Source organism: Stegodyphus dumicola, chromosome 8 (genome assembly GCF_044657685.1).
Source record: "Stegodyphus dumicola isolate Sdum_Otavi_A_Nest chromosome 8, ASM4465768v1".
Lineage (NCBI taxonomy): Eukaryota > Metazoa > Arthropoda > Arachnida > Araneae > Eresidae > Stegodyphus > Stegodyphus dumicola.
The window spans coordinates 7076324-7099736 of NC_140775.1; the positions used below are offsets into that span (position 1 = coordinate 7076324).

Below are 23413 nucleotides of genomic sequence, written 5' to 3' on the forward strand. Positions count from 1 at the left end.
ACAGACCTCTGAAAACCACTTTGATTGGTCGAGCGTAGTTGGCATTTATGACATAGTGCTCTATTTTCTTTTCCAGAAAAAGAGATGTCAGGAGTCTATGTTCATCAGCTGTGCGTGGTAAAACTTTCAAAAGTTTGCCATTCACTTTTTCTAAAAATTTAGCTTTGGTTTGAAGTACAATTCCTTTAAGAAAGCCTTGTGAGTAAGTTTCCCTGGATTTACCGTAATGGCGGGGGGTATGGCCTGTATTGGCTGTTAGTCGGCTGCTGCTGCATGACCTGTCTGTCTGGGCTAGCACTATCATTTATACTTTCAACATTATCAGAATTATCTTGAAGTACATTAAATCGGTTAACAGTTTCAACATTCAGTGAAACTTTATCTAATTTTTCCTGCTTAACAGTCTTATTAGGTAATTTAAATCCATCAGTATCAAGAATTAAATTTCCATGACTAATTTCCTTTTAGCTTTAGATTCCTCACTTTTTCTTTTAATACTAGAATTAACAGAGAGAACAATGCCTGAAGAACAAGACAAATTGCACTTACCTCTTATTTCTGAAGCTTGTGGAGCGTTCGTAAATTCTTAACCATGATATCCGGGTCAGATACTTCACACAGTCGTTGACAAGCTTTAATTGCCATTTTAACTGCGTCGATTTCTTTTTCCAAGTCCATAAGTTTTTCCGTATAGTAATCCAAGTTTTCATTATCCGGTTGAGATTGCGGAGGATGCCCAACACAACTCTCTGTAGTAGCACGTGTCTCAGGTGGAACGCTAACGTCCATCTGTGCAAGATCTTCAGCAGTAGAACTCGTCTCCGTCAGAGCGCTCATGATGTGCACATTCACGTGCGAGGATCAAGGACCGAATCCGAAAAAGATTGAAATGATTACTTTAATGATAAAGCTCTATGGAATTGAAAGTCTTTTAGCTTTGCAGTATCTACAATATCTTTTTATTTTAAAATAATTGGTTTTAAAAGTCATGGAAAAGTAAATTCAAGACAATGTTGGAAAATATCTTTTGATGATATATAAACATATTGGGCATCACTTCCTGTGAAGTTTTTATCTCTGAAAAATGTTCGCTTTGACATTTTGTCTGCATTCGGTTCAGTTTATAAATGCGAGCACATGTTTTCACACCTGAAATTTATTTTAACTAAGAGCAGAAGCAGCTGAACTACTGAAAATTCATGCTTGTATTAGACTTGGATGACTAACTATAAGCCTGACTTGATTAAATTGATAAATCAAGTTTAGCATCAGGGGAGCCATTGATGTCGAAGAGAAAATAGTGTTCATTCAGTTATGGTTGTTTTCATAATAATTAGGATTATAATTCTTATGTTTAAAGCATATTGTTTTCTTACTAAAATTTATCATATTATTCATCAGAAAAGGCTATTTTAAAATTGGGCACAAAATTGCTGACCCATAACGTATTTTCTACATTTTAATTCTCATATTCTCATTCCTATGCAATTCATACCGCAGCGAGTTTATTACATTTGTTTGATCCTTTAAAGAATATCAGGCTTACTAGTTTAATTATATTATGAAGAGACACATATTTTTATGATTAAATTGTTGACATCTGCAAGAATTTGCATCTGGAATTCAAAATTTCTGCGATACTTAATGAATCTGTTCGGCTTGTGATCTTAATGGAACAAAAGGGATACTTTAATAAGGGAATTTTTTTCTTATCATAAATGATTGATAAGCAAGGGAATAATATACTAGGAAAGCTGTTGTGAGTGTTACTGAGTATTGTATTTCTATGTAATAATGCTGTTATGTGTTTAATTAGAAAAAATGGAACTGAATGACTAAAATTTTAATATAGTATTTATTATATATATAAATGCGTGTGAAAGTAATTTACATGTGGTCTTTATTAATTGCATAGGCATGCATACGAAGGCAGTTGCAGGCAATAGATGATGATCCCTCTTTAGAACCGCTTGAAAAAGCTCGTAGAAAACAAAGTATTTACTTGGCTTGTGATGTTTCGTTGAGTCATTTATCTGGGTCAATGAAAACTATGTCTCCTTTAGCTACTTCTTTCTATCCAGCAGCTGATACTGTAGAGTCCGTTGTTGGTGAGTATCTTTAATTTTAAAGATTATTATTATTATTTTTTTTTTTTTTAATTCTGGTAAGCATGCAAATTAAAGTAAGTATAACATAATTAAGACACAATAACACGCCGAATAAATACTCAGAAGTCAAACAACAAAAATCAGCGTTACACCTACAAAATTTTCACAGGACTAGTTTCGATGGTTTTACCGAACCATCATCTTCAGCTGCAAAACCGCAAATGAACAAGATAGGAAATAATGATTAGATAAGAAAGCCTGGACAAGAATAAGCAAGTGGTGCCATCTGTTGGCGAAACCAGAACTAAAACATAATTTCTCTAAAAGCCGAAGGCAAATTTGGATTGGAATTAGGATCGTTAACTAGAACAGAAACATTTTTATGAATGTGAAATGCCTCTAGAAAATCCAGTTCTCCAATGGAAGATGTTTTTTGAATAATTTTGGCAGCAGAAAAATTGAAAGTGTGATTTTCGGAGCAACAATGTTGAGCAACAGAAGACTTCTGTGTTTCCTTTTTTCTAACATATGCCTCATGTTCTTTGACGCGAAATTTTAAGGCTCTCTTAGTTTGGCCAATGTAAATTAAACCACACTGGCAAGGAATCCTATAAATACCCCAGGAATTCATATCCGGAATGGGGTCCTTGAGTATAGAAGTTGGAATTTTATTGATGGGAGAATAAACAACCCGAAAGTTAAATTTCTGCAAAATATGTGCAACTTTATAGCTAATGATGGAAAGAAGGGAATGACAACAGAATTTTTATAATCTCCTGAAGTATGAGTGTGGCTTTTAGTGTGTTGAGATGAGAATTTTTTAACTGCTTGATTAATAATGTTGGGTGAAAAGCACCCAGCATTGAAATAATGTTGGATTTTCTAGAGGCATTTCACATTCATAAAAATGTTTCTGTTCTAGTTAACGATCCTAATTCCAATCCAAATTTGCCTTCGGCTTTTAGAGAAATTATGTTTTAGTTCTGGTTTCGCCAGCAGATGGCGCCACTTGCTTATTCTTGTCCAGGCTTTCTTATCTAATCATTATTTCCTATCTTGTTCATTTGCGGTTTTGCAGCTGAAGATGATGGTTCGGTAAAACCATTGAAACTAGTCCTGTGAAAATTTTATAGGTGTAACGCTGATTTTTGTTGTTTGACTTCTGAGTAAGTATAACATAATAAGAAATTTGCCCATTTTAGCAAGAATTGTTTTAACTTTCAAACCATTTTAACCAAATAAATTTTTCATTATTTCTTATTTAATGCATTTTTTTTATCAAAGAAGTAAGTTGTGAATACTTAACTTCATCAGAACTTTCAGTGATATTGATATAATCTGTTTTGCTATTTTCCATACAATCCCCCTGTCCAGATTGTTCTTATTATTTTGAGCATTTCCACCTTGTTTCAATGTATCCCTTCCTTTCCTTTCATCATAATTGGAATTTTTATACTTTACTGTCTCTCCTCACAGGCAGAATCTTAAATGTTGTGCTTCTTGGAGGCATTGGGCAGTCTGCTTGCTATCTTGAAATATACTTATCTACAATTATGTACACTGTGCCCAAATAAACAAAAAAAAAAAAAAAGGACAGTTCTATATCTTTTGTTCTACTGGGCGGATTGACAAAATTCAACTTCCACTTTTTTTTTTTTTTTCATGTGCACGACTTATTAGTATTAGATTTGTACATAGCATTGTTCTAATATAGGTATTTTGATATTAAATCGAAATTTTTCTGAAATGACATGCCAACTTTTTTTCGTATTTCGATTTTACGACTGAAATTATGCCAAACTGCTAAGTTTCGTAAAAATCACACAAGTAGTTTTTAATAAATTAATTCTCAAAATTTTAGCTCCTGAGTGTTAAATTGAGCTAGGTATATATTTATTAATCTCTATTTTTTATCAAACTTATTTGATTCTTCCTTTCGCATTTCAAATTTCACGTTCATTCCAAATAAAATTCACCCATTTTTCCAATTTATTTTAAAAATTTGTATTTTTAAATAATTTTTATAAATTTTTCAAAAACATTTTGAATTATAATCTATAAAATTCTTACCAACATCTTAAAGTAGACATATTTCTAAGCATGCCTGCAAAAAATTAGTTTTTTATTCTAAATTTCTGAAGGTGTGCGTGAATTTATATATTGGCACATTTTAAAATTTGGCATATTTGTTGAAAGGGATAAAACATCAAATGTGGTTTAGGCACTTTGCTAAAATTATTTGAAAGTAGGAATGAAATGACTTTTTTTTCTGTTCATGCAGAATGTAAAAAGGTAGGAATAAGGCGCCTTTTTTCCCACTCTGGCATAAAGGAAGGGAAAGGAAAATTGGTTGCCATACATTAAGAAGTTCGCCAAGTGAATTAGTCTTGGTGCAAACTGAAAAAGTTACGCCAAGATAAATTTTTGAATTTCTCTGTAAATTTCACACCACATTTTACAAAATGTAACATCTAGGCATAATTTGAGTCGTAGAATTGAAATATGGAAAAAAAATTGGTATGGGGTTGGTATAAATTCCTTCCTTTTATAATTGGTAATAATTTCCTACCTGGAAGATACAAAACTGTCTTTTTTTTTCCCGCAGTGTACATATGATGTGTTTATTTCAACCTGCAATCCTATTTTTGTTAGAGCAAAAGACCACAGCATATTTGATGCAATTGTGATATGCAGTTCGTGTATATTCATCCATATGATAATTGTAACTCTCTATCAGGCAAAAATAATCGCACAGTTCTTCACAGAATCAACAAGTTATCAGTAGTTACACTTTAAACTACTAAGAACATTAAACACAATGCAGTGCAAAGCACATCTAAAAGGTAAAGCTCTCATGGATATCTCAATACTTTGAATTCAGCTCTGAACTGTGGAAATGATGCTCTCTTCAGTCTTGCATGGTTTTCTCCTGCCTGCTGAGAAATCTCTAGTACTTCTCAAAATTACTGGAAGGCATATGAGGGTTGGATAATGTTATAGCTACAGAGGATCAATTACAGTTATTCAATTACCATTACAGTTTTACGTAGACCGGACCAAAATGTCACCAACTTTTTATGATTTCTCGCCAAATTTAATGACAAAAAATATTCAGCTAAACTATCGCTAACTTGGCGACATCTCACCGGTTTAGCAAAACAGCCATTTACAGAATGTTAAAGAGACTTGCCCCTCTGTTGTTACTTTTTCTGACAAAGCATTGTCTCTTTTGATTTTCATGCTACATTATACAAAAAACATTTTTTCCTTTGCATATAATTTCACTAAAATTATGTATGTACAAAATTCGTAACAGTAAAAAAACATATAAAGTATTTTACCGTCCTTAAAAATCATTGTGCTTACCCTGTCTCAAAAAAGAATTAATAACTGAGTTAATAATTGTAAAAGTAGCATTATTTTTCTTGTTTATCTGTTAAAGCCTGTAAATGTGAACTTAAGCTTTTAACTTGTTAGAAGAAATGGTATTATTCGGTTTCGAGGGCCGTAAAAAATCCCCAAACTATTGTTGATGCCAATGCTGCCAAAAATAATTGCGGCAAGAAAGGAAGTATAATAGTAAATAACTGTCTACAATTAATGTTTTAATTTAGATGAAAGGTTAATTTCATATAATACTTTATTATTATAATTTATATGAAAAAGGCTAAACATGACTGAATGGAAGCATAAGAGTAAATAACTTTTTCAGATCATTATTATAATTTATATAAAAATTGCTAAACATAACTGAATGGATGCCTGCATCGCTATTTTGCTACCGACTTATCGCTAAAGCATAATTTCATCTCGTTGGTTGTTCAAACTTAATTTTCTATAATGAATTATGCTTTTTCTTTGAAAATATTCTCGGTAAAGTGCAGAATCGCTCACTTATTTGTTTGCTGGTTTTTACAAGGGTAAAAACAATTGAATTTTTGTCAATTTTCTTTTACTTTTTAAGTGAAAATAGGTCGATGTGTACATAGATAAAGTCAAGGCTCTGCGCAGTGCCATTTTTGTGCAATTCTAGGATTTTTTTAAAGAGAAAATAGGTCGATGGGCACATGGGTACCGAGTATGTGCAATTCTTAAAAACGCATCAAGCAGTGGGTGATTCTGCACTTTACCCAAAATCCTATTGCCGACTTTTTGTGATGTGCAATTCCCAAATTGTTAAATCCATAGGATATCAAAAAAGGATTTAAAAATTAAACTAGTATGTCAATGGCGTCTTAAGAAATATAGAACTATATAAACTTACGCAATCTGAAATCAACATGTACGCTAGATTTGGCGCCCTGTTAAATGGGCGCATTTGCTAGATTTGGCGCTTTTATGCATACATTTTCGCTGCAATTTTTTTACGGCCCTCAAAACCGAATAGTACCGAAGAAATTAGTATGTTAACTGTATATTAAATTTGATTTTTTTTTTTTTTTTTTTTTTTCCCTCTAGGTAATGCTTTAGATGATTTAAGTATTGATGATATAAATGTTGAAGCATCTTTAAATAGGGAACTGATAAATGATACTGGAAATAGTTCTATATCAGGAATTGGTGGTTCTAGTAAGTAAACACTTTTCCCTTAGTAACTAATATTTAGTATCTGCCAAATATCAGTATCCTAAATTTAAGTCTTACCATTCATTAAAAAACTTAATTTTGATTTTTAACCTCCTTTTAAATGGTTTTAATTTTTTCGCCTTTTTATCTTTATGTTGGTTTTCAACAAATGAAATACATGTTAAAATTTTACAAACTATTAAAAACTTCCTATCTTTTTTGTGTGTGGATTCCTTCTTTTGCTTTATTCTTACTTCTGAAGCATTCTCATTTTCACTTCCTTGTACGAAATATAAAGGAAGTATTGTAATGGCAAAAATTTTTCAGGAATCATAATTGAACGAAAATATCCATTTTGACCGCCATCAAATGCAATTAACGATGTTTTTGCGTGACATCTGTACGTAAGGACAGAATAAAATACTCTTTTCCACCCAAAAAATTATAAAACTGGTTAAAAACGAATTCTAAAGGGAACTTTTCGTGTCCTCTGTATGTATATATGTATCTTGCATAACTCAAAAACGAGTAGCCTCAGAACGTTGAAATTATGTATATAGGACTGCTGTAACATGTAGATGTGCACCTCATATTTTGGTTGCAATCGGCTACACCAAACGTATATAAATATCATGGAGGTAAGAAAGGAAGGAGTGGCCAACCGGCACTAGAAGTGAAGCACTGGTTACCAGATGGGTTGTTCTTTGTTTACATTCAGAAGCTCGCTTGACAGTGTTCTGATAGTATTTCGACACACGACAGTTCCATACAAATCGAAAAAGGGACACTTTCACATGAAAGAAACATTCATAGTGTGATAGATAATAGCAATTTGTATAGTTTAGTGACATTTACGCAAAAATCACATCATGGTTATTTTTCGATAACTAACAACAGCGATTTTGATTATGAATTTGTTTTACAAAATTCTAAACTGTTGAACTACAAAAATATAAATTTTAACAAAAATGTTATGCTTAAAGAATGAAAAATACCTTATGGTACCTTTAAAATTGTATACGTCTTTCGATACCCTTGATAGAGTATTCGCTACTTTTATTTTATGTTTCGAACGCCAAAATGTTTTAAATAAAATAAATTTTTTTCACATCCATACATTATTGTAACATGTACCTTTTAAAATTTTTTAGAGGAGAGGCTTTACTGCTGCTCATTTTAAACTCATCATTTTAATTTTATATATCTGAAAAATAATCCCTTTGGGCTCACATGTTTTACTTATTTGGGTTAATTAAAAATAAAATATAGTGAATGCACAGAAATTAAAGATTTGCACATGCTGGAAATGAAAAATATGAAATATGTATGGGTATTTATGCATGTGGTTGCAAAAAGAATGTATCTGCCTTTAACAAAATACATAAATATTCATTAAATTATTTATAAATGTATTTGAAATGAAGAATTTATTCATTTATAAACAACTGTGAAGAAAGTTAATTATTAAATGTATCTAATTTATAATGATTATAAATGTTATCTAAATATATAATAACCTTAATATTGAATTGTAAACATAAATTGAAATCCTGTTGACAAATACGTTATAAAACTATTTAAGCAAGAATTGTTCGTACTGAATGCAATCTGTTAAAAGGCATTGTAAAGCAAATGCTATGAGATGCACACTTAAGAAAGTAATAAAGAGTTTTGGAATATGTATTGTTGAAATTAATGGTAAAAAAATCTGATAAATATAATTAAAAGAATTATTCCCCTTGCATTTTATAATAACTCAGTTACAAGTTTTAAATAATACTTTAAAAAAATCCTTATTTTATTCTCTTTCAGAAATGTTCAGAGAAAGTTAAGTACTATTTAAAGTATTTTGCTAATTTTTAATAATTCTCTAATTTAAAATGAACCGAATAGAGCATTAATTATAAATTGACTTATATTTTTCGATTTAAAAGATGCCTCAGAAGCCAAAAAATCTTGTCATATTTAAGAAAGTATTTTAGGAAGAAGCTCTATAAATAGAAAAGAAATAATGCATAATTTTAATATTAATAATACAATAAATTTTTGTACCTTAACCAAATAAAATCGAATTACCTTAAATTTTTTTCCTAATGTAATTAACAAAAACTTGTGAAAATATTTCATTCAAATTAAACCATTCTGAGAAAACTGTTCTGCGAAAGTTATAGCATTTGATTCTGTTCAGAATGAAATGTTGTTTAAAAATATATTCTTTTCATATACTTAGGACTCTGAAGTGTTGTAGAAAAAGAAAATATATACATTTATATGCATATTTACGACGTAATTACAAAGTATTTACATCCGATCGCGTCAAAACCCATTGAACTTAATGGTAAATGACCCTATGTTTTGGTCGCCACGTAGGGATCGCCGGTGCTTCAGAGCAGGGTATGGGAGAAACCTGTTTAGGGCTATTCCATCTTACTTCCTACCTCCATGATAAATATAGGTATGTATATATCCATCCTGTTAACCGGCTCAATGCTCTCAGTTTCTTTACTCTTATATGTTTGTAAGTTGTGCATTTTTGGCTTTAAAAATGATTGAATTATGTTGTTCTTATCTCCCGGTTACGGTTTTTGTGCGTTTAGTAAGTCTGCATGCAATATTTGTAGAGTTATCAACAATTTAAAAGTTGTTTAACTGCAGCTAAGCCTAATTAATTTTGTTATGGGAGACATGTTTGTTAAATTTCAAACTTTAAAATAGCGGATTTGTTGTCAATCTAGAGAAACTAAACTTTGCAACAACAAAGATAATGCCTTCTTTTATTATTGCGAATTAAATCATGTTTAATCCTTTCTAAAATTTATTTAAGGAAATAAGTGTTTAAGATTTACTTCATAACTTTTAATATATATATTTTGAGTTTTTATTTATTTTTGCCTTATTGTGAAGTGAGAATTGAATGTGAAATACTGAATCATCTGTGAAAGACTGTTTCTTTTTTGTTTTGTTTACTTAATTTTTTTAATACATCGTTTTAGATTTATTATAGTATTTGAATAGAACATGTGGCAATGATTAGATAATTCTTCAAATGATATAAATTTATATGCATTCTGAGGACGAACGAAATGTAATGCTATTAAGTGAACCTAGCGCCAGTGTCGCTATGGTAAACAAATATAGTGAATTTTAAAGAGTGCATTTATTTTATTGTGGTTTATACATTATCGATGAAGTGGATTTAATTCAATCCAATAAGTTTAAATGAAATGCCAGAAAAAATGCATATAATTTAATATTCTGTGCAAGGAAGTCATGTGGTGTACACATCAGATTTTTTACTTTAAACTTCCTGTTATGATGCAGAGGTACGCTGCGTTCACATGAGAATAACTTAATTCTCACATCATAGTTATATCGAATATTAATAAAGTTCTGGTAAATGAGGTTTAAAAAGGGTCATAGAGGATAAATTTTCTTGCATTCCCGTTCAAAGCATTTGATCTAGTTTATTCTTTTACTTTTCATTCTGTTCAAAGGTTATTTTCAATTAACTAAAAGCTCCTATATTAAAAGACATTCAACAGTTCTATGTTTGACTATATAAATAGGAAACATACTTAAATAATGAAATTTTCATATATTTGAACCACGGTGAAGCCAATGTTGGAAAGAGGAACAAATTATGTATGTATTGCAAGGCCCTCAAATTTAAGAATGAAGCACCAGGAATGTGCCACGTGGGTGGAAAAGTAAAAATTGCGAGACTTAAATTCAACACCCGAACCATTATCAAATGTAGTACTTCAGTGTACAGGGTTAAAGCATGAACACTTTCTTCCGGTTAAGTAGTATTGCAATGCATGCTGGGTGACAGCTATTATATATGGTGTGTTTCCGAATTCAACCAACAGATTCAGAGGGGTGATAGTAGGCATAAAGAGGATGAAAAGTTGCAATGGAACATGAAGTCACAAACGATGTTTAGTGGCGAGAGAAAATTGCAAAAATAGTTATGAAGGACGTGATGTCAATTGGAACAGAAGGAACAGGTAATAAGTCGAAAAAACATTTATTTGCCTTAAAGTAGATTACAGTGAATCACAGTTCAATGTCAGAAAAGAGATGATGAGACAGTTTTATAGAAAGTGTTCAACATTGCGTCCAGAAAGGTCATTGCCCACCCAACATCAGCAGGCGTATATTACTGGATATGTTCGAACATACCCAGTGTGCTGGTGATGAAGTCTATTGAAGTGACAAAGATCCTTGCTGTCAGATTTTTCAATGTATCCCTGGCATCTGATATAAAAGGTTTCTTTTCCTTTACTATGCTTCTCCAGTGTGAGGCTTCCTTTCTCAAGTAGCATTCAAAGCAGTCAGGACTTAGGTGTGTGACCACACCATGTGACTGATGCCTGCTTATTAACAGTCACTGTTCTTTCTGTTTCCTGATTCGTTGGTCTGAGTTTTCCATTGGTAGATTTTCTATCCCATAGACAAGCACATTCTGTCGTACTGATGACACATACATATCACTTTCGCTTTATGAACTCTTATTTAAATGTGCTATTTACTGTACATTATTATTTACAGTCCTTGGCCTTTGCTTTACACATTTGCAATTCACTCATTTGTGACATCTCTTGAGGTTTCTCAAGTCGACGGTCGCCTGAGGTGCTGGTAATAGTGTGATAAAACTCATTCTGAGGCCAGCCTAAAGATTAGTATCAAAGCAGTTCTCCTAATCCTTGCATTTGTTTGACCATTTTCTTCGTCAGGCTCACTGTTCTCTCAACTTCTATTTTCACCCACTAAATGGGGTTTGTGACCCCATGTTCTGTGATAATTTTTCATCCGTCTGATGGCTACCTTTGAATTTTTCGATCAAATTTTGAAACACCCTGTATATTAATTTCATTTGTAGTTAAATCTTCATAATGTTTGTAATTGTGCTGTATTTTGTTATAAATATATAGAATTGTTTGCAGTTATAACAAATGAAAAATAGTCACAGATAAACTAGAGGTAATTATCATAATATTTGTTTCTTTAAAAACACTTGCATTCCAATAAAAATACATGGTAATATTAGCATACCTCTAGTTTATCTGTGACAACTGTTCATTTGTTATGCTCTATACCACATTAATATTATAAAATGTTATAAGCACATTCTTCAAAAAGTAAATTAATCTCATAATTAATTTTCTTCTCAATTTTTGATGGATAAAATTAGTAAGAGAAAAGGGGGAAAATACAGTATTAATTTTTTAAGTCGAGTAACTTTTCCAACTGCGTGTGAATGGTTGTAACAAATCATTAAACGTAAAATAAATCATTCCCATCTATAAAAAATGAAAGTGGTTATATTCATTTTTTGAGAAGTGATGTCTTTGGCATTTGTTATTTTTATACTTATATTTTTTCTTAGCCATGATTCTGTTTTTTTTATTAAATTCTGAAGACATAACTTTTATAATATTAAGCTAATACATTTCTATGTATAGATATTAATAAAACTGTCTAGTCAATAAACTCGGGCCAAACGGAGGGCACAGTAGAAGGAAATTCTAAGGAAGGCCCATATCCTCGAGCTGTCATGCCAATAAAAGAAGTTATTAAAGATAAACTAGGTGGGATCATTACAGTAATCATCTTTTACTACATACAGAATACATCTTTTACTACATACTTATTTGAGCTAGGAAGTGATGCTCAAGGAAAATAGAGGATAGTACTGGTAGCAGAAGTAATGCCACTAATCAGTGTTTCAGTCTGAATTCTTGGTAATGTCTTGTTCATATTATTTTAATCCTATGGCACGCAGGTGCGCAATGCTTATATCTCAGGCTTGCAGTTATGGCAGTATGACATAACTTGAGATGATTAATTCCAATGTCATGCTTCTGATGCGAATAAACAAAGAGTTGTGTGACATGTTATGACTAGGGATATTATGTTGTAAAACATTATTATAGCCTCGAAATTTCACAACAAATTAATAAAAAATAGAGAGCAAAATGATTCTTCTTACCTTCTATCCAGCGCAGCATCAAGCGTGATCATACCTAATTAACTTGTAATCCAAAATAGGTGTAGACGGAAATTGTAAGATCACAAAACACATTCTTTATTAACACATGAAAAATAGATAAAAATTCGTTAGTATTCCAAATACATATTGAAAAAAAGGAGTTATATTATAGAGAGTCATTGTCCTTTCCTGAAGGAGTGAGAAAAGGTAAGTGTAAAGAATAAGAGAGTTGCACAGTTAACTCTTTTGCAGGGTTTCCAGTTCATACAGTTTATCGTGCTATTGGTGACAGTCCATCACTATATGCATACTAACACCCCTACTTGATGGCAGGATCGCCATTTGCAGCGATTCTCGAAGTTTCTCGAACTCAGGCTTGCCTAGTGGTTTGGTGAGTGGATCCGCAATCATGTCAGAGCTTCTGCAGTAGTGTAAGCACAGGATCCCGTTTTGTTGAAGTTCACATAAGTAGTGGTATTTCACGTTTATATGCTTTGTTCTGGAGCTATTTTTCTCCGTTTGTGATAGTTTGATGCATGATTTGTTATCTTCATAGAGAGTAATCGGAAGATTTTGTTTTAGTTCTAGATCTTTAAGCAAATTTAAAAGCCATTGTGCTTCTTGTGCTGTATTAGCTGCTGCAATATATTCTGCTTCAGTTGAAGATAGTGCAATTCGTTTGCTGCTCCATAAAATGCAGTTATTTCCTAGTTTGAATATGTATGTGCTAATGGATTTTCTTGATGTTCTGTCATTTGCCCAATCTGCATCCGAATATGCAGTTAGTATAGGTTCTTGAATTTTGTTAAAGACCAATTTAAAGTCTTTAGTTGTATGCAAGTATCGAATGACTTTCTTGACAGCATTCCAATCTATATTCCTAGGTTTTTCATTTCTTCTACTCAGTAGATTGACTGCACATGCTATATCTGGTCTGCTGTTTGTTGCAATATATAATAATGCCCCTACTGCTTGTCTATATTCTGTATTATCTTCTAGAAGATCATCTTCAGCTTCTAGTTTGCAGTAATTTGTTTCCATTTGCGTATATGTTGGTTTTTCATTCTGAAGTCCAAACTTTTGAACTATTTCTTCGATTTTATTCTTTTGGTTTATTGCAAAAGTTCCATCCTTAAATCTTTCAATGTTTATGCCAAGGTAGTAGGTGACTTCTCCTAGGTTTTTGATTTCGAATTTAGCGTTCAATTGTTGGATTGTTTCCATTACATCTTCTTCTCTTTCACTTCCTATAAGCATATCATCTACATATAATATTATATACATAAATTTTCCATTGATGTTTTTGAAAAACAAGCATGGGTTTGCTTTACTTTGTTTAAATGACATGTTTAGAAGTGTTTTTCCAATTTTCAGATTCCAAGCTCTAGCGGCTTGTTTTAAACCATATATAGATTTCTTCAGCTTGCAAACTTTATTTTCATTTCCAGCTTTTGAGTATCCTTCAGGTTGAGTCATGTAAATTTCTTCTTCTAGTTCTCCATGAAGGAAAGCTGTTTTGACATCGATATGTCTGACAGACATGTTTTTATATGAAGCTGCACATAGGAAGGCTCGTAGCGTTGTGTATTTTACTACAGGAGCAAAGGTTTCATGATAGTCAAATCCAAACTTCTGGCTAAATCCTTTTGCGACTAATCTGGCTTTGTATCTTTCAATTTTTCCTTCTGCATTGAGCTTTGTCTTGAAAGACCATTTGCATCCTATTGGTTTTCTTCCTTTTGGCAAATCAACTAATTCCCAAGTGTTGTTTTCTTCTAGTGAATTAATTTCTTCTCGAACAGCTGTTAGCCATTTTCTTTTTTCATTTTCTTCCAAACTTTGAATTTTCTTCCAGGTTTTGGGTTCGGAGGAGATTGGATATTTGGCATGGAATCCGTAGCGATCAGGAGGTTTACCTTTTGTGAGTCTGTTCGATCTTCTGACTTCCAAAGGTTCTTCTTTGTGTTCTGATATTTCTTCCTCTTCGGGTTCTTCTATTTTTATTTCTTCCTGTTCTGAGCTTTCTTCCTTAGAATTTTCTTCATCCTGGTTTAAAGAGATGCTTACAGGCTCGTTAGCTTCAGTGTCTTCAATAAATCGTACAGATTGACTTATTATAATTTTGTCTCCAGGAATTAAAATTCTGTAGCCTTTACTTCTGCTGTCGTAGCCGACGAGTATTCCTTCTATAGCAGTATCATCCAATTTACCTCTTTTAGATTTATGGATGTAAGCAAAAGCCTTGCACCCGAAAGTCCTCAGATGAGAGAGTTTGGGTTTCTTGTTATTCCATAATTCGTATGGAGTTTTTGCATTTGGTTTTGTAGGCATACGATTCTGTAAATAATTTGCAGTCAGTACTGCTTCTGCCCAGTATCTGTGAGGTTGACCTGAGTCAGCTAAAAGACATCTTGTCATCTCCATCAAAGACCTATTTTTGCGTTCACTTACTCCATTTTGTGCTGGACAATACGGTACAGTAAGCTGGTGATTTATACCATGTTTTATAAAATATTCGTCAAGTTCCTTACTTGTGTACTCACCACCGTTATCACTTCTTAGCGTTTTTACCTTTCTCCCGAATTTATTTTTTGTAAGAGCAATAAATTGTTTTAGTTTAGAAATTACTTCACTTTTCTTTTTCATTAGGTAAATCATTGTGAACCTGCTGTAATCATCAATAAAAGTTACGAAGTATAGGTATCCGCTGGCAGACGGTGTTTGTACTGGTCCTAAAACATCAGTGTGAACGAGTTCCAGCGGTTTAGATACTCTGAATTTCGATTCTTTAGGATACGGAAAATCAGTTAGTTTACATTTTATGCACTGAATGCATTTTGTATCATGTTTACAATTATTTAGTTTAATTCCTTCAGCGAGTTCTTTGTTTACAAGTTGCTTGATTGCGTCATCATTTCTGTGACCAAGGCATCTATGCCAAAGTTGAACACAGTTCTCATTTTTGCACTGAAATGCTACATGAACTGATGGTTCATTATTCCTGTCTATTGGTTTAATTTGGTAAAGATTATTAGTTGCATGACATTCTAGAATAATCTGATCTCCTTTCACGATCATACATTTATTTCCTTTAAACAGAACCGAAAGTCCTTTTTCTGTTATTTTCTTAATTGAGATTAAATTCATTTCTAATTCAGGAGCATATAAAACTTCCGATAAGAGAACTTCAGTTATTTTTTGTTTAGCATTTAATGTTTTAAAACGGACAGTTCCTATTGCCGTTGATTTAATACATTGCCCATTCGCAGTTATAATATCTGACGGATTTATGGGTTTACATTCCGTGAAATATTTCTTATTATTTACCAGGTGATTACTTGCTCCGCTGTCGAAAATAAAACTCTCGGATGATTGATGTACGGTGTAGTTAATAGACAAAGCAATGCTGTCACATCTGGCTTCGATTTCCGGTGTTTTAATTTTTGTTTGTTGTTTATTCATCGCGAGGTTACCGGCATTCTTTGCTTGGCATGTTTTAGAATCCGAGTATGTTTTCTTTGAGTGTTGGCGCGGTTCTTTTTTTTTTTTTTTTTTTTTTTTTGTTTCGATTTTGGATGATAACACTCTGATCTAAAATGGTTATTTTTATGACAATATGAGCAAAACTTTTCTCTCTTTGTCTTGTTTTGAAATGAGGCTTTAAATGCCTGTGAATCTGATGAATTATTTTCAACTCTCTTGTTAAATTCGTCAATTAATTTCCCTTTTAAGATTCTGGATTCAGTTCCGATTCTGCTCTGGCTTCAAGAGCCGTAATGAGCGTATCGTAAGAACTAGGCATTGAACAAAGAAAAAGTGCCGAAACGTGTTCGTCTTTTATGTTCTCACCTATTGATTTGAGTTTATCCACTAACTCCAGTAATGTATTTACATATTTCCGTCTTCTTCAAGCTTCTAACTGTAAAGCTTTCGCAAAAGAAATAGTTTACTTGAAAGATTAGACCTCTCATGTACTTGCCTGAGCTTTTCCCAGATGGCTTTAGCAGTAGTTTCATATTTAATGTGAATTATTTGGCTGTCTTCGATAAATAAATTTATCATTGCGCGACATTGCTGATCCTGTTTACTCCATTGTTCTGTAAAGGGGCTTGGAGGTACATCTTCGATTACATCATAAAGATCCTCCTTTATTAGTAGCATTTGCATTTTGAATTTCCATGTTGAGTAATTGCTGGAATTCAGTTTTGCAATTTGCATTTGAGTTGAATTCAACATTTTTGTATTGTCGAAAAATTTATTTTCGCTTTTAATATGAAACTACAGTTTAGCTTTTACAATTTTTTCTTTTTATTATTATCATTTAATTAGCTATGATCTTTTCATCAGGACTCATAATCTTTTGTTGTAAAACATCATTATAGCCTCGAAATTTCACAACAAATTAATAAAAAATAGAGAGCAAAATTATTCTTCTTACCTTCTATCCAGCGCAGCATCAAGCGAGATCATACCTAATTAACTTGTAATCCAAAATAGGTGTAGACGAAAATTGTAAGATCACAAAACACATTCTTTATTAACACATGAAAAATAGATAAAAATTCGTTAGTATTCCAAATACATATTGAAAAAAAGGAGTTATATTATAGAGAGTCATTGTCCTTTCCTGAAGGAGTGAGAAAAGGTAAGTGTAAAGAATAAGAGAGTTGCACAGTTAACTCTTTTGCAGGGTTTCCAGTTCATACAGTTTATCGCGCTATTGGCTATTGGCTATATGCATACAAACACCATTGAAGGTTAAAGAAAAAGTTAAATACTGTGATGAAACCTTTAGGTCTCATGTCTAATTTTCAAACTTTTTTCTTTTTTTAATTGATAGGTTTACTGGGAGCCTCTGCACCTGTGAATATTCCTTGTAGTGGTGATATTCATGATCGTGGTTTACCTAACTTATCACCACCTGTAACTTCACCATTAGGTTCATTATCTCATAGTCTGCAGCTAGGTTCTTCATCTTTAACACAGACTGATCATTCGTTAGATAAAGTGAGTGCTTTTTTACATGCTCTTATCCCTTATTTAATTTTTAAGTATATATTTATTAATTTGAAATTATTTTAATAAAAAAATAAAGGTACTTACTTATTATCCCGTCAATCATTGGCGGAAATTTTGGCAACAGTTGCCAATCACCAGTCGTTACTACAGAATTCTAAAGGACACGGTCTTCTATATTTGGCGCTAAATCGTGCTACTAGGCTGGTCAATGGGATAATGTGTAAATACCAAAATAAATAATGAAAAAATTTTTCATTTTATTACTGCATGGAATTTTTTTATTATGGTAAAAATTAGGAATTAAGTTTATATAGAACAGTATGTATATAAGATTAACATTTGTTTTGATTTAAAAAACTGTATTAAAAAATAAAACATGCTATAGATAATATAATATTGTAAATTAATGCAATCACATTTATTGATTTTTCTTTTTTTATTTATAGGCTGCAGCAGCATTTTATGGTCATTCTGGGTCTTTTACTAATTCTAAGCTTCATTATCCTGGTTCTAGTTTATATGACTTTGCTGCCCCACAGAATATGTCACCTTCAAATAGAATGGGAACGCAACAGTCTTTAGTACCATCAATAGGTGCATTTAATTCTTTAGGATCTTCTAACTTATCTGAAATTCAAAGGTTAAGAGATGAATTTGCAACAAATAGGTTAAAAATGCCTTGGGATGATGGAACAATACAAGCTAGATCTGTAAGTAATGAATTTTTGAAAATTAAATAAATTTAATGTAAATAATAGTTGACTTTGTATGCTTTATAAACATGGCTGATAAAACCCATGTTTCCTCCCCTTTCTTTTCTGTCTATAAAAAAGCTGGCAACTGAGGGTAATAATAAATAACATTGTGTCTGGTCTGATTCTCATATGAGGCTTGAAAGGTTTTGCATCAGAATTGGCCATCGAACCAATAATAAAAGCTACATTAAACTGAAATTGACATTAATTATTGTTAAAATTATGTATGCATAGAATTCTTAAAGTAGGAAATTAACAGTAGTGATGTAAAAAATAAATATATATGTGTCAAATGGGACAAAAAGCAGTTTGGCTATCCAACCAAATCTAAACACTACATTAAACAGTAGTCAATTTAGTGTCAATGCGATTGTTCGTGAAGTAAAAAATAAATGGATGCATAAAATTCTAAAAGCAAAACATAAGCAATGGTGATGAAAAAGTTAATGTAATTATTTGTATCCCCCCCCCAGTTTTTTAAAGGTGGGAAATATAAATTTCTTGGAACATTATTATTGTATGTTGTATGGTAGTAAAGGTCTAAGGAATTATGCTTCCAATTATTGCAGTGTTTCTTGAAATTACCAATTATGCCATGTATTTCTAATGGTGCATTTTAGAATGAGTTCTGACTTGTTTTTGTAATGGATTGAAACTATTATTAATTTGATGAAATTATTAATTTTGTCAATATGAAGCTCAAATTTTTTATTTATGTACTTTTTGGTATAATCTCAATGCATGGAAGATTTTTAAAATTTAATATTTCTAAACTTATAATGTTTTAAAGTATCATTTTAGAGTTGTAAGTAACAATATAAGATACTTATTTTTTATTTGGTGATTTGGTGACAATAGTTCTTAAAGAAGTGTTTCATCACTTAGGTTAAAATAACACACCGAACAAAGATTAATTTTAGTTTAGAAGTCAAACAACAAAAACAGCCTTATATTCGCAAGTTTTCCTAGGCTATTTTCGATGGTTACCAAAGTGTAAAAGAATGTTCCTTTGCACTTTGGCAGCTGGGGAATGATGGTTAGGTAAAGCCATCAAAACTAGTCCTGGAAAATTTGTGAATATAATGTTGATATTTGTTGTTTGACTTCTAAATTAAATGTTTCATCACTTTGACCAGGTGACTTGTTTTAATTATGAAGTATCTCTTCAGTGTATACTTTTTCATTTTATGAATTTTGCTATTACGAAAATAATCAGATTCTATGTAGTTCCTCTATTTATTAATAATAATTTTTTTTAAATTAAAAGGTTTAAATTTTGTGTTTAGGTTTATCAAACTTATGAAGTATGGAAACGAGAAGCAGAAGAAGCATCTAGAAGAGAAAGATTAGCAGAACAACAAAGGGATGAGGTAACGTTTTCCCCTTAGTATTTAGGAATGATTTTATATGATTGGTAACATTATTACTAAGCCTTGTTTTTTTATAAATGGAGCAATGAAAAATTTCAAATAATGGAAAATTCGGGTTATCAAGTCATGTTATCTTTAACTTAAGACTTCTCCCTTTTGACATTCAATTCATGGAAACTTGATTATGTTTTCTTACAGAAAACTAATTTTGAAATCAAGGACATAATTTGTCTTTAGAACAAGCTTTTTATTGATAGTTTTGAAGAATGTTTGATTGAAGTTTCTGTTAATTTAAAAATTTCCTGGTTATAATGATATAAAATTTGTGTGTTGAAAACTAATTTAATTATAAGCTTTTTCTTTCACATTTTAGGATTTGTGCATATCAAAGAGAAAAATGCTTTGCGTCTAAAATATGAAAATTTTCTTTAAAAGAAGTTACCTTATGGCTAAAAGTAGAACCTTTATAAACTTAGGTTTAAATCCATTTAGTTGAATCAGGTTTAAACTATTTTTGTGTTGTGTTTTTATTTAAGGTAGTTAAATCCTAGAAGAGTCTATTTAAAATTAAACTTTAAATAAACTCTGCACCACCTCCTAAATAAGTTAAAAATATTTAAAATAGCACTGATATTTCCATCCATTTCTCTTTAACTTTGATAAAGTTCAGTGTATAATGTGCTATTATATTGGTTGATTAATCTCTATTTAATAAATCTGTTTTAATTGTTAAAAAATGGTTGTATGTTCCTCACATCAGTTTGCAATAGCAGATTTTTTTTAATTGACCATTGTTATTCTGCTCCAGTTTGTTTAAAATGTAACTCAGTTGTAATTTTTATTTTCAGGCTCTAGCTAAAGTTAGTAATTTACAAAAAGAATTAGATGCTCTGACAGGTGGTCCTTTTCTTCACACATTAACTAGGATATCAGAATTAGAAACTTTACCTTTAAGTAAATTAAAACAATTACAAGAACAACTTAGGGAAGATTTAGAAAAAATAGAGAAGGTAAGTAACTGTCATCTCTTTTATATTTTTAATTCAGGCCTTGTACAATCTTACTCTAGAGTAAAGGTTGGCAAACGTTTGGTCATTCAGGGCACAAAATAAAATTTTTAATTCATAGTAGGTGCCACCCATTCAAGTTCCATAATCAAACGTCATAAATCGCTGAACACTGGTAGTTCGGTCTGAGGTTCGAATCCCACGAATGGGCTGGGCGTTTTCGTGGTTTTCCCCATGTGTAACGTGTATACGAGCCAGTTTTCCTTAGAAAGTCCTCCGCGAAGGCATCTCTCCCCTTATGCAGATAGCCCTAGTGTGCTTTGCCGTATTCTCAATACACCACACCAAACGTCATATTGGAAACTAATTTTGTTGAAAAGATATAACTTTATTGAACTAAATAACAAATATTTATAATTTAAACTCTTTTAAATAATTTTTTATATGTAAGCATGAAATTTATGTTTGTAAAATTCGTCTACGGAGTTATTATAATCGACAATATAATTTGAGTTGCATGCTCTTAAACAACTATCTAAGAGTTCAAGTCGGTAAGTTTTGAATAATACTCTGACTTCAAATAAGTCATATTTGAAAACATCTCACAATATTATAGATACTTGAACAATAAGAATTCATCTTTACTACATGTGTCTTTAAAATAGGATACTGATTTCTGTTTACCAAGCTCTAAAATATTCTATTAGTTTCATATGATTTTAAATTAACATCATTTTGTGAACTTAGTATTTCTAAGTTTTCCGTATTGTTAAGACGAAAATACTTAAAAATTCCTTTAGCCGTGTTTTATCTATCAGTAATACTAAAGGGATTTATAAAGAATTTTAAAATAAGCTCTAAATTCACAAAATCAACGAATCTAGAATCAAATTCACTTTGCAATTCAAGTCTGTATTAATATTATGCTGTTTCAGAGAGTACATAAGTGAATCTTCTAGAGTACATCCCAGTACATACCTTGTAATTATTGATTTTAATGTCGGTCTGAAATTCAGTGTATTCATTTGATCAAAATTGTCACAGAGAGACAACATAGACAGATGTTTTGTACCCACTAAATCTTTATGCCCACATGTACTGATGATTGCATCAGAAAGGTTATTGTTAAAATGCGTGAGGGACTCAAGGTCGCACTATTCGGTCAGTCTGCTCGACAGTGAAATGTTTCAAGCAGTGACGATGCAGTTAAGTAGCTGTTTAACACATAGATGTTAAAATATATAATTTTAATATGTTTTATATAAACATAAACCAAAAACTGCCAAATTGCACACAAGGCAGAATAATTAAGCATGAACGCATTGGGCCAGGGCAATGGCCGCTGCGGTGCCGACCTCTGCTGTAGAGGAAAGTTAAGTTTCACTAATGTGTTTAGAATGAAACGATTCTTTTTGTAAAAGTCTGTTAAAAAAGAGTTTATATTTTAAAAAAGAAATACATTTGTTCAAAAAGGCTGTTTTAACATTTAGTGTAATTTATCAGTAGTGATGGCCCAGGTGGAATAGCAAAACATTTTATAGGATACTACATGAATATGCATTTAGAACAACTGGAAGCAGTATATATCTTCTGTATGTTGAAAAGTGTATATTAAGAATTTAAAAATTAATATTTAGAACTGCAGCTATTTCTTTTAAATAGCTTAGTATTTTTCATAAATAACAGATTAAATTTATAAATTTTGGCGAATGGCAACATACTTAAAACGAAAAGACGCATTTGCAGTGGCTGGCATTCAACGGGAATTAACACAAAATGATGTTTCAAGACTCTAGGGCTAAAGTAGTCATATGCAACTGGAAAATATGTATGAGATACATTTATGCAGCACAAGAAGCAAAATGTTTGCTGTAATAAGGCATGTAAAGCAAACAAAGAATACATTACTCATTGGTGTTCAGTGGTGGCTTTGTCATCAGTTCAAGCCAAAGTAATGACTCTTCTCCCTTTCTGTTTTCTGTGTATTCAATGTTTTTGTTGAAAGAAAGATTTCTTTTGGTAGGCGATGAATACATGAGAGTTATTTTTAAAAAATAAAATTCCCACTTTTTTCCCAAGGAAAAAAAAAAAATCAGCATATCCTTTCGTTAAAATGCATTTTTGTCAAAGCAATCATTTTGTAGATTTATTTGGCATGGAAATAGTAATACAGAAAATTAATCATAATTTTTTTTAAATATCATGACTAAATTTCTACACTTCTTCAAGAAGTGTCTGATCTAGTGTGAACTGTATTTAAGATAATATGCAGTTTGTAAAATACCTGTTTGAGATTGTTTCCTAATCAGCTCCGCAGAAATGTAAAAGCTGCATCACTCACCTCTTCAGAACTCTTTACTGTGTATATAAGTGTAACTTAAAAGTCACTAGCATATGCGGTTGTATGTTATAGTTCATATTTTCAATCCAGTATTATTCTTAGCTTCTCAGTTTTATTTTGAAACACCAGTGGGAATAATATCCCCCACCCAGTTCAACTGTTTGATAGCAGTACCTGCTTCCCCCTGCCAATTGTATGATGTATATTTGTTTCATTTGCATCATGATTATGATTAAGATACATAATTAAATTTTT

The 23413-nt window shown here is 31.6% G+C and overlaps 1 protein-coding gene across 4 annotated transcripts in view; it reads left to right on the forward strand.

Moving 5' to 3' along the window:
• unk (RING finger protein unk) overlaps window positions 1-23413 on the forward strand; it is a 101538-nt gene that overhangs the window by 67465 nt on the left and 10660 nt on the right. For all 4 annotated transcript variants that reach the window (XM_035367433.2, XM_035367436.2, XM_035367432.2 and 1 more), the window contains 6 exons: window positions 1916-2108; window positions 6567-6677; window positions 17507-17673; window positions 18132-18395; window positions 19727-19810; window positions 20659-20820. In XM_035367433.2, coding sequence (XP_035223324.1) covers window positions 1916-2108; window positions 6567-6677; window positions 17507-17673; window positions 18132-18395; window positions 19727-19810; window positions 20659-20820 — 981 coding nt within the window. The remainder of the gene's footprint in view (window positions 1-1915; window positions 2109-6566; window positions 6678-17506; window positions 17674-18131; window positions 18396-19726; window positions 19811-20658; window positions 20821-23413) is intronic.